The sequence below is a fragment of the Prinia subflava genome, chromosome 3, assembly GCF_021018805.1.
Source record: "Prinia subflava isolate CZ2003 ecotype Zambia chromosome 3, Cam_Psub_1.2, whole genome shotgun sequence".
Taxonomy (NCBI): domain Eukaryota; kingdom Metazoa; phylum Chordata; class Aves; order Passeriformes; family Cisticolidae; genus Prinia; species Prinia subflava.
Genome location: NC_086249.1, coordinates 33,771,029 through 33,783,165, shown reverse-complemented (window position 1 = coordinate 33,783,165; position 12,137 = coordinate 33,771,029). Strand labels below are relative to the sequence as shown.

Genomic DNA, 12,137 nt, shown 5'->3' with positions numbered 1-12,137 from the left:
GTCTTTCAGAGTTCTCACCTGGCCTGTGTTTTGTTTCTTGGTTTGAGGGGGGGGTTCTGATATTGTTTGTTAGGAAAGGTTTTGCATAAAGAAAGTCAAACAGTGTCTGCATTGTATGTCTTTGTAAGGCAGTTAACTTTAGGCTCCATGACTGAGCTGTAAATTACTTGCAATAGACGACTGTCTCTTTGCATGCTATCAATATTTATAAAAGTTGATTGCAATCGACTAGCAGCTCTACCCTGGCAGAGTAAATATGTCTGCTGTTAATCATTAGCTTCAGATTTATAGAGAGACCTACCCTCAGCCTTTCAACCCATTGTGGTACACATGGTATGCATCCTAAATTTCCATGTAAGATTTCCGGGACAGAAATTCAGGAGCTCAAAAACTTATACCTGGCATGCAGTGTTTTTGGACTGAGGCTACATCTATGACTGCAAATAAATCATAGTCCTTACATGCAGAATTGTATCTGTTGCCTCTATTAGCATGTATTAATATTAATAGAAATTCCTATTAGTGAAGTAATCTCATTAGAGACATTAATTACTACCATTCAGAAGCTATGTGACACACTTCAAAGACGGCTTTTCTTTCCGTTGCATCATGGATTTGTTTTGTTATTACCATGCAATATTGGTAGGTAGCTTGCAAGTATTAACGGCACAGTAAAGTAGCACCCTTCTTTTAGACTGTCATTTGTAGCCTACAGAGACATTGTAACTAATCGATAAAATATGCACAGAAAAGAGCTTTCCCTTGTTTTGCATGCCCTGTGAAGGGAAGGGCAGAGAGTCACCCCAAGCTGGAGAGTCACCACCAGCTGTGACATTCCTACTAGCGTATCATCTCATTTGCTCTTAGTGACCAGTGCCCAAAGGACTAAAAGCTTTCATTTTCTGAGTATGTATAACCACTAAAAGATCTGTACTTACAGACTTTTCTGTTTGTTCCAGCACGGCTGAAAATGTTGTTTTCACTGTAAACCCAGGATAGCTGCTAAAGAAATAGTTTCATGTTAAAAGTAATGTTTTGAGGCATTGTTACACCTTGAGATGGCATGATTAATCACCCTCAGCTTCTGTGATCTCAGTTTTCAATGCTGTTTTGAAAACTGAACTTTTTGAAGACAGTCATTGAGCTTCTCATTTCAGAGCTTTAACTGAGAGCTTCTGATTCCAGAGCTGCCAGAACAGAGAGGAGTTATGTAGTCAGCATGAGAATTAACCTTTGTTCTTGTCCTTACAAGATTTCCTAGTTTTCCATTTCAAAGGAAAGTTTCATTCTATGCTCTTGCTCAGAAGAGCAGACAAAAGCTTCAAGGGGAAAGGAGTCTTGGACTTGAGGAAGGAAAACAGCAGCTAGTGTAAGCCAGTATATTAATTTCACATAGTTTAATATGAGAAGTTAATGCTTTGGAGAAAACAGAGGTAACTTTTGATCACTGTACAGAGGGTGCTGAAGTTAAAGAATTATAGACACAAAAGTCATCGTGACATACAGAGTAGAAGTATTCGATGTCCATTGGGAGTCCAGTGTTTTGTGTATGCTCATAATCTCGCTCTCTATGTGGTTTGTGTGTAAAGAATGCACACAATGCCACTGGATTAGGCTATCTCAAAGCAGGTGATCAGCTTCAATTAAAAAGAATAATTTTGTTGAATAGAGATAATGTAATATGTCAGGTTTTGTGTTTTATTCTACTTTTTAGTTAAGAAGAGGAGAGGGGGAAATAGAAGGGTTTTCCCCATGAGCAGACAAACTTCTGTAAGGGCAGAAAAGACGTTCTACCTTTAACGCACATATTCCCTGACTGTATCCGTGACACACATAGCAGGCCTTGATGTGTGACTATCATACCTATTCTCAGAAAAGTGTTCTATGGACAAAATTATATTTCTGTTCGCAGGTACCTGGTTTTGTAGCCTTACTTGCTGTTTGAAAGGATAATTCAGGGTGCATATCAAATTCATGTGGAGAAGTGGTATCTTTGTGTTTTAAGTACTTCTGCATGTTAAATGTACAGTCTGAGAGGAAAAACTAGAGAAGATTAATTCCCTTTTCACTTTCTTCTGCCTTCTGTCTCTTGGTTTTGCACGTTACTGGAATCTAAATATTTAGGGCTAATTATGAGCTGGCAACATGGTGTGACCATGAAAGTGGAATTGAAAACCTGTGCCATACAGTTCAGTGCTGGGCACTCCTGGCCTTCAGGTGAATATTTCTTGGCACTCCAGTGGCTCCTTTCCATGCAGGGGTGTCACCACTAGGGGACTCTCCCTCCCGCAGCCTGGCCTGGTGCCTGTTCAGGAGAGTTCAAGTCCTTCCATTACATTTATGGTGTTTGGGCCCTGGTCAGTAACAAATGCTGAACCCACACACTTTGTTCTGCATTGTTGTGCCACATCCTCTTTGCCCATTCACATCTTTACTTCTGTTGTTCACATACTCAGATAAATACATCTGAGGGCAACTTAGTGGGTTAATGGGCATTAAAAGTGAATACATAACAACAAAAATAACAAAAGAATGAAAAGGATAAACGGTTAGATTGAAAACTATTATTTCAAGGGAAGAGAAAATTAAATTTGCGTGGTTGATTTGCAACAACCTAGCAGGTTAGATTCAACCATTGTTGGCAACACATTTTGTTCATCAAAGTAGAGGAGACCTTGACTTTTCAGAGAATTACTGCAGAAATGCTTAATTTTACAAATATCAAATTTTTAAAAAGGTAAATTTTCAGTTAAATCTTTTTACACTGTCTTGTAATATGTGCAACCAAAACATGGGAGTTTTTTTCCTCTATGATTCATCTACGTATGCATAATGTCTTACATGTAATAATGAGGTTGACTTGGTTCATTTTTATTAGCCAAACAGACAAACAGTAAGAAAGAAATATAAACAAAACATGCTTTAACATGAGTAGAGGTGTACCAGCTACTAAGAAGAAAGACTGCCTTAGAAAACAGACCTGTTGTTTGATGTGCTAGGAAAGAGTGTGTTGGCTCACTGTTTTTCTTCCTGGTAGGATTAACCTGCTACAGGAGCTTCTCTGGCACCTTGGCAACCAGAATGTTGTTGTTATTGCTACTATATGTTTCTAGGAAATGACAGATAATTTTTTTTTCAAATTACTTCAGCTGTGGTAGCCTTTGCTTTTGTCAGTAATACTTCTTTTCCCTTTTTTTTTTTTTCTTAAATAAGATGACAACTTGGAAGTATGTCTTTAGATTATTTTCTAAAAATTAAAAGGAGCTATAAGTAAGAAAATATACTTGCATATGTGTTTGTCCTAATATGGGACAAATTTGGAAGGGAACTTCCCAAGGGATGCTACCTAAAAAAATTCAGCTGCTCTTCCCCCCCCCCATTCAGGAGATAAACCTCCTTCGAGAAAAGTGGAAAAAACCTGTTTATTTAACAAGCAAAGTATTCACAATCATGAGAATAATGGACAATATTAAACAATGCTGTCCTGAAGAGATGGCAAATTTGGAGAGAGTCCTTTTGTAGTTAGAGTCCTTTTCGTGGGTGTGTCCTCGGCTTTCTCTGTCTCTCAGGGCTCAGGTCCGGTGTTGTGGCTGCAGTGCAGCTTGGGGTCCCCCGGACAATAGTCCTGGTGTTCCAAAAAAACCCCTCTGGCCTCAGCTAATGAGAGAAAAACCAGCCAAAACGGCAAGGGAAAACTCCCTGTCTGTCTGCAGTGCAGAGAACTGCGAGAGCACTGCTTATCTCTGTTTTGAATACAGCCGCAAAAAAAATTCACCGCTTTTCCTTCTCCCCCACTTCATTCTTAGATCTGGTTTTAAAGGTGCAGAACTTATTTCTGGGCTAAAGAGACGAATGGGGATACACTTCAGCATCATAAAGTCACCCCAGGACAGCGTTTTAGAGCTACTTGTGGTTGTGACAACAGCTAGGGTTTTCTAGAAAAATAGCTTGTCATAGAAATGATGAGTTGTACAGTTCACCAGTGCAGAATAATGTATAAAGCGTTTAGAAGGGGATAAATTCAAGTTAAAAAAATATAGGAAAGAACAGGTTCTTCAGGCATTGTTTTTTACCATCTCTAGCCTTTTCTTCCTGACAAAGCAAGGAATATGAACAGAGTAAAGAGAAAAACTTGGTTTAAGTTACTGCAAGTTTTCTTTTTTTTTAAATCTAATGTTTTCAACATTATTTTTATCTGCAGTCCTTTCAGTCTTGTCTTTTGAAACACTGAGAGCTTTGATCCAATGAGCAAATTTGATCTGCTTATTCTGCACCTGGTGCAATTCCTCATTCTTTCTAGTTGCTGTTTATTTGTTTTCTCATGAGGTGTGTGGTAAGAGTCCTTTAGGGCCAAATCCTGCTCTGGTAAATTCAACAGGAATAATAATTTCTGCTTTAGCAAAAATGGGATTGAATCCTCTGTCCTCTGCAAACAACAGTGTTGTCCCCACATGTCCTATTTGGCAACCCAGTTTCTACTACCTTGAACACATATTTTCCTCTTCATATTCAGAGTGAAGATGGTAAGGAAAATGCCTTTCCTCTTAGAGTTGCAATTAAAACTCCTTATTATCCTAACAGGAAGTGGCGGAAGAGGCTACACATCTATTGACAGTATTTATGATAACCCACATGAAAGTCTAGAGCACACAAACATTTAGATTAACTTTTCCCTGGAGATGTCTGTGAAAAATACTGGAACATCCTTGTGCCAATAAGGAAGAGATATTTTTAAAAGCAGTGCAAAGAAGTTGCTCCCGAGTGATTCATTAGTTTAGATGCTGTGTAGAATAATAGATGAGAAAAGATAATGAGCGTGTGAGGTCATTTAGGGTTGCTGCCCTCACTGGTTTGTGGAGCAGTCTCCTGTAAGTAATCCTGGGAATGCATTTGCCTTCGATCCCACAATAGTTTACAGATACTTTTCCCGGTCACAATGATGTTGTCTCCTCTCAAAAGGTAGTGGCTCCAAGTGTACAAAATAGCTGTAGGCAAATGAGTAAGGCTAGATGGAGCAGACTGGGAAGCAGGATTAGTACATTTGGTTTAGAGGGCAGTAGGTGTTTTGACACTCCTAAGGTGCAGTGTCTCAATACATAATGTGTAATCCAGTGACAATAGTGCTGCCTCAGAGGCAGGTTCATTGCAATACTGAGTGCAGATACCATCTCCTGCTGGAATTGTTTCTTGAGATGGGCTTTCCTGCTGGCTCACAACTGTCCTTCATCAGTATCGTGAGGGAGCTCGTAAACTTGACAGAGCAGGTATGTAGGGAAATGCTGTGGTTTGGCTGGCAGTCATCGCCAAGGAGAAATACTTAATAGCCCTGCAATATTGCAACTACATATCGTGTCTCCTATTCGTTAGCTATTATTTGTTACTCAAACAACTTCATAGATAGGGTTCCATGGATAGGCCTGTGTGTGTGTATAAATACAAATATGCACAAGCAGTTTAAAGGATTTATTTGATGAGTTGGGCATGACAGCACAACTCAAAAGCAGCATATTCACAGATAACGACTACGTATAATACCAAACACGTACCAGTAAAGACTTTACAGTGTTTAAGCACTGAAGTCAGTGTTTGTGCAAGACTTTAACTCTCAGTGCAAGGCATGTTCGTGCAGTGCCTGGTATGGTCGATGCTGGAGTGGTTGCGGGGTTTTTGTGTTTCCCTTTGCTCTGGAATGTGTAAATGTGCTGTAAATAGCTGTTTCCCCGTCCGTGCCGTCGCTTCCCGGGGGCGGGCGCCAGGGGGCGCCAGGGAGCGGCGATGCCAGCGCCGCCTGCCGCGGGAGCAGCCGCCCGGCCGGCTGCCCTCTGAACGGCGGGGATGGAGCCTGACACATGCGCTCCGCTTTCGGGACTGAAGCACCACTGCCCAGGGCTTGTTTCCCGGACAGTCGCTGTGGCTGCAGCCACTGCCCAGGCGCCTCATGCCTTCCTCTCGGTGCTTTTACTCCTCCCAGTGTCTTGGATCCCCTTTGGGGAGGCCACAGGAGTGAGGTCATGGAGTTGGCTCTTGAGAGCACATTGTTCATCCCCTGTTTCACATCAGTGCTAGGCTGCGTTCCAGGCTGCACAGTGCATTTACGGTGTTTAGTCACTCCCATGATGCGGTAATATCTGCGATGATTAACATTTTTGCCTTTGTAATAAGTTTATTTGGAATGGCTAGTACTCGTTCATGTGGCCATATAATCTTCTTCAAAGGAAATACTCATTTCCCAAAAACGTTTCCCTCCAGCCTTCCTGTCCGTCAGATGCCACCAGATGCACTGTAGGGGCTAGTATGGAGAGTGATCTTTTATAAATTCCAGATCAAAATACATCCATTTCCAGAGTAGATGTTTAAGTTTGTTCTGTGAAGTAGTATTGTCTCAGATGAGTTTTTATTTAAATTGATAACTGAAGTAACTTATGTTCTCTGAGAGCATCTGTATTCCTACAGACACAAATTTTTACCACTGATTAAGGAGGCAGAACTACATGAAAGCCTTGCTCAAACATTGGTATTAGATCTCCAGGCTGTGCACAAAGTCTTGTTTTGTTGCCATCAGAATCAGTTGGGGTGTGGATTTGCTGTATTTGATACTTTTGACACTAATGGAATGTAACTTGAAAACAAGTAACTTCACGTGTCCCTTGCAGGATTCCCATTCCTTTACAACGTTACCGTGTTCTTTTCTGTCCAGCTAAACAATTCATTCCTATGACCTCTTGGTCTAAAACCTGAACTTGCTACTAAATATCTTCTTTAGTTGCAGCCACATTTGTGTAGCTTGCTCAGCCTGCACCTCAGTGTAGCAGAACATTTACATTCATTATTAGTTGCCTTCAGAATCACTATGCATCAAGGAAGGAGGAAAATGTGATAAACTTGTCGAACATGTTGCATGAATATCTATTAGCTGAATTCACAATTTGCTGTTCTTGGAGTGGAAAATGTGTAGTGGACCCATCAAAGTCAGGGCATCAGTTATCTACCTCTAGAAATTAAAAATAATCTCGTTATTGCTTCTACTTAAATGAGTGAATAAATATCTCAAAATTTGCTTTATTTAGAGTGTTATTTATTCTGATTATTGGAACAACTTAATCTTTCAATTAGTTTTAGAATACTAATCAAATGTATTGCCTTATTCTTGCAAGGAAAAAAGATGCCCTTCCTCAAGGAAGAGAGTAATGCAAGCATAGAAGTCATCCACTTAGCCTAGTCCCATAATCTCATTTATTAAACTGTAGCATGTTGATGTCACTAAAACTTTTATGTGATTGCTGTGAATGTATCATGTCTCACTGATTTTGTAAAAGTCATTGTATGTAGAGATATACTCTAAATACTTTAATGAACAGCGGATAGAGTTCCTAATGATGGGCCTGTTATATCTAAAATGGCTTTTTTTTCTGTTTTAGCAAACTTCTGAAGAGAAAAAAGCCTGAAAAGGGGCTGCAGGGAGTGACTGGAGAATGGTTTGAAGAAATAAAAAGAAGAAAATTTCAGAATTACATTGATGCCAGTAGAATGTTAAAACCACCATTGGAGCATCAGCTAAGAAAGAGCAAAACCACCAGTGAGTTGCATTTGTCCATTTCCTTATCTAAATAATAATGGTCACCAAACCAATGTCAGAGTGCAATAGTGAAGGAGTTTCTGAAATTGCACTAAGCTTCTTCTCATATGATCGTGTCTCTATAAGAAGCATGGTATTCTGTACTGTCTTTCATCTTCTATCCAGATAGTTCTCATGCATAATATATGCTTTTATTCCATTCACACTTCTGCATGTTTTTCATTGAGCTCTTCCTATTTGTGCTTCATAGCAAGTGGAAGCAGAGTTATGTATTTCAAAAGAAAAGTGAAACGATAAACATTTTCCTGATACTACAGACCAGCACAGAAGAGATCTCAGTCTTTCGTGACCTTTTGTCCCCAACATCCCCTCTAGTCCTCAGCTACCTACTATTTTTCTCTTTCAGAGATGGTCTGACTAAACTCTGTGTAATTGGTCTCTGGTATTTAACTTTGAAAGCACCTGTTTCTATTTCAGATCTGAAGAAGGGCTTGTGTGCCTCAGAGGCTTGTCTAATGTTTTCAGCTGTGTAAGTTGGCTAAATAAAAGGTACTACTTCTACCTGCAAGCTGTGCTGTGTCTACATCCCTAGACCATCCTGGCTGTGGCAGAGTGCTGTTAGGACTCTCCTGATGTCACCTGCATTGTCAATGCCACCTAGAGATAAGGCTCTGAAAGGGGTAAAGAATGCGGCATTTTGAAGTACATGGAGATTGTCACTGAAGGGAAAGCCATGTATTACACACAGGTTTTAAATCACATTATGTGAATTATTCACTTCATTTTGGTCAATATCCAAAATGCTGCCCCTTGCTATTGTTATAAATTACACTTTCCTCTCGTTTCTGCGTTTGCTTTCTCCTACAGTCATTGGATAAGCCATTTTCAGGCTGTTGTATTGTTTCAGGCATGTGTTGCTTTAAATAGAAAGAAAAAGGGAATGCCTTATTTCTGAGTGTCATCTTGTTTCCTTATATCCTCCACTTCACTGTGGTGTGGTGCAGATCCTGCAGTTTCTTTCCCTTACCTATAAGGGATATTCATCTTCATCTACTCACCAAATGCCAGCTGCTTTTACAGGCAGACTGAGTTTATGTTCAGTTTGAAGAAAACAAGTCAAAACCTTCCCAAAGAAATTATTCATGGTATCTTGCATTGAAAATACAGGTATGATATGTGGTTTGCAGCAGAAAAAAAAAAAAAAAGGTACTCCAGTGGCCACAGAAATCCCATTGTAAGGAATTCTATGATACAGAGGACATGTTAGTCTGAGTTAATGTTATGTACGTTATACTCAGTTAGGTCATTGTATATTCTGGGTTCTCACATTTATATTTCTTACAAACATTAAAAGAAGTTGAGTAATGATTGTGGGTGCCTCAATTTTCAAATGTTTGATTTGCCTGTATTTTAAAGCAGGTATGATTTTCAAGTGATTGAATGCTGATTACTTTGTAAAGATCAGCCTCATGTATCTCACGTGCATCACCCAAAACCAATAATACCTTTTGAAACTTTAAACCTGTTTATCTTTCTCTGTCTTCTACTTAGTCATTATAAACCAGTATGTCACATAGTCTGTCCAAAAATGTCAAAACTGGATTTTCCTGACATAAAAGGTAAGCAAAAGAAAATGATTTGTGAAGACATAACATTTATGTATATTTTAATACTGTATTTATTAAGAACTTGAAACAAATCTACTTTTTATCACTTTTTTAGATCATAAAGAAATAAAAATGTCATCCCGCACAAATCCTCAAGCACAAAAGAGCACTTCAGCTTCATTTCTGGGGTTCAGATCACCTTTTGCTTGGCTTTCCTCCTTTAGAAAATCAAGGAAAACTCAGACTCAGAAACAGCCACGGTGAGCAATAACCAGAACATACATTATTTCCAGCTTTACAAAAGTCTATTAACTGCTCTGTGTTTTAGAACAAAGTCCTTTGTTAATTTATTTTTCCAGTCTCTTGCTTTTCACCTCATTGGAAAGATTGGGATTTTACTTGGTCCTGTAATGACAGATTATCTGTATTGTGTCAGAAGAAGGAGGACTAAGTCACAAGTAGTAGGTAGAGTCTCTTGGCTAAACCTATTTGGTTCAGGTTTTGCATAAAGACTTAAAGTACGAGTGACCGTAGACTTAGGAGCAGCTGCATCCTGTTTAATTCCCTCTCAAGAGGACAGGGTGTAAGGTGCATGGGGATCTGGTGCCTTATGGCTGTGATAGACTAGGAAAGCATAGCTTTCCCAAGGCATGGCAGAGAGTACCGGCCCCAGGCAGCTCTGCTGCATCAGTTCCCACCATTTCTAGCCCAGAGGCAGCTCAGAGGCAGCCCGGCAGCTTTAGCTCCAGCCAGGCAGACCGGACGGCTCCTGCCGTTTTTGCCTTCTGTGCTTTGTCAGTGCTTCGGCTTCAGTACTGTGGTTTGCTTTGGGTTTTGGATCTGAACCAAGGATGGTCTCATATGCAGCTCTGGAGCTGCTGTTTGAAGAGCATCCTTCTCCTTTGCCTTTCCCAGAGTTGAAGCTGCTGTTCAGAGGGAAAGGGGTGGGGGGAAGCTACAGTCAGGCTGGTTAGGCTGCCTGTTCTCTCTTAACTTTTGTCCTGTATGGCCATATGTCAGCAACAGTGAATGAAGTGTTACTATTCTTGTGTGCATCTTAGGGTAATGCTTGGGACTGGCAGTCACAGGTGGAGCTGCATTGTGCAGTGCTGTGAAATCCAAGTATAAAGGTGCAAGACCTTTGGCACAAAAAGCTGATTTTCACTCAGTGAGTCTCAGTTTGGTATTCTGGTCTGTGCCTGGGGCTCCCTGCTGGCATGATGGTAAAACAAGGAACAGCTGTAATAAACAATGACAGGGAATGCAAGGCTCTAAAGAAATTATGATTAGTCTGATAGGCAGGTTTTGTATCAGAGCAGCTTGCTATTCTAGAGTGTTTGCATCAAAGCAGGAGATTTGAGGAGAGGTTTGAGTAGAGGCTGTGAGGTTGGCTTTGTGAATGTTCCCTGGTAACAATTCTCTGACATAACAACACAACATAGAAAAAGAATATGCAGTGTTAACACTGCTCCATACCTGTCATCTTCTCCTTCCTTGTTCTTGTGACCTGGTAATGCCTCTCATCCTAGAACACAGAAACGCTGGGCCACAGTCTTCCCTGAAGAATAAAGGGACACTTGTGTAACTGAGAATCAGGTTTCAAGGGTGCTTTATCCTGGTGCACAGTGAGGAAGCCAATGCACACACGTAGGTCGAGGCTTTGCTGTAGAATCTAAGCACTGAAATGTTTTCTTATTTAAGAAGGCAAAAAACCCGAAACTGTGCCTACTCATTACATCAGCTTTTCTCGTGTGTGTTTATCTGACTTTTCCATGGAAAATCTATTGTATCTCAGGCTCAGATGCCTTTGATTTCTGACCGAGCATAACTTGAAAAATAAACAAGTCAATCCTGACGTGTAACTGAGCTGATTGCTACATTTTCTAGTCACGCCTCCCTGTTGAAAACTTCCCCCACCCTCTTCTAGGTGTTGCCGTGGCATGTGGTTTGCTTTATGCATAGGCAAAGCACTGAAATAATCTGCCTCTCACCAGGTAGAGCTATTTTGGAGAGCTAGTGAAACATTATAGGACACAGCACTGTAAATCCTGTAAGTAAGCCTAACTGGCAGAAGCTTTCCAATGGCTCAACATTGATGGCTGGTTAGAGGGTCCTTTGAGTTCTGGAGAGACAGTTCCGTCAGCTGCGGTGGTGTTCTACTGTGAGAATAAATTATGGATGCTGCAGGAAGGAGTGTGCTTACAAGGAGATACAGAAGATGCTAATGGAAGGTTTGTAACTGTAGTCTGAAGGCAGGGAAATGTTTGATCACTTTCTGTTCAAAGGTGTTAGTCTTCTTGAATTCATCCTTTCTATTTTCTAATATGTAAGTGTGATTCATCCTGGACAAAAACGCTGTTTGTGTTTTCAGCATGTGTGAGTTTTGCATTTGGTTTTTAGTTGGCTTCTTATGTAGTACTGATTGGAATAGTATTGAAGAAAATGGATTTTACTGGCATTAGACAGCTTGGTGGGAGCCTGGGGAAGACAGGTGCCTTGCCTCTGCGGAAATACTAATTCACAGCAGATTTTAATTCATGGATTTTTTTTATTGTTACCAGTAGTGATAGTCATCTTTTACTTCTAATTTTACATTTGACTGTCATTAAAAAGATACATATGTATGTAAGTGGAAAAGGATAAAACATAATTTCTCATTTTTCGTACTGAGGAGTATTTTCCAGGTGGCAGATATTTCTGAACTTGAGCATCAATTTAGCTTCTTCCCTGTTTATGAATAATAGACAATATTTGCAAGTATGTGTGTATGCATTGTGTGCAAAATAATGTAAACATTGCTCAGTGTTGTTAACCAAAACAGAAACTGAATTACTGTTTCCTAAAATTAAGCAACATTTCTCTGAAAGTAAGAAAAACTTTAATTTTGAAATGCTGGAAAATTTAAAACAGTTTATAGAAAATAATAAGGCAGTTTGGGAAATGGAGAGATTGGC

The 12,137-nt window shown here is 40.0% G+C and overlaps 1 protein-coding gene across 5 annotated transcripts in view; it reads left to right on the top strand.

Annotated features, from left to right (window-relative positions):
* Positions 1-12,137, top strand: part of EXPH5 (exophilin 5) — a 34,627-nt gene that overhangs the window by 9,974 nt on the left and 12,516 nt on the right. For 2 of the 5 annotated variants that reach the window (XM_063394600.1, XM_063394602.1), the window contains exons 2-4: positions 7,419-7,576; positions 9,124-9,195; positions 9,299-9,443. In XM_063394600.1, coding sequence (XP_063250670.1) covers positions 7,419-7,576; positions 9,124-9,195; positions 9,299-9,443 — 375 coding nt within the window. Of the gene's footprint in view, positions 1-7,418; positions 7,577-9,123; positions 9,196-9,298; positions 9,444-11,094; positions 11,415-12,137 lie in introns of those variants that run through there. The other 3 variants (XM_063394601.1, XM_063394604.1, XM_063394603.1) reach the window with 3 other exon arrangements.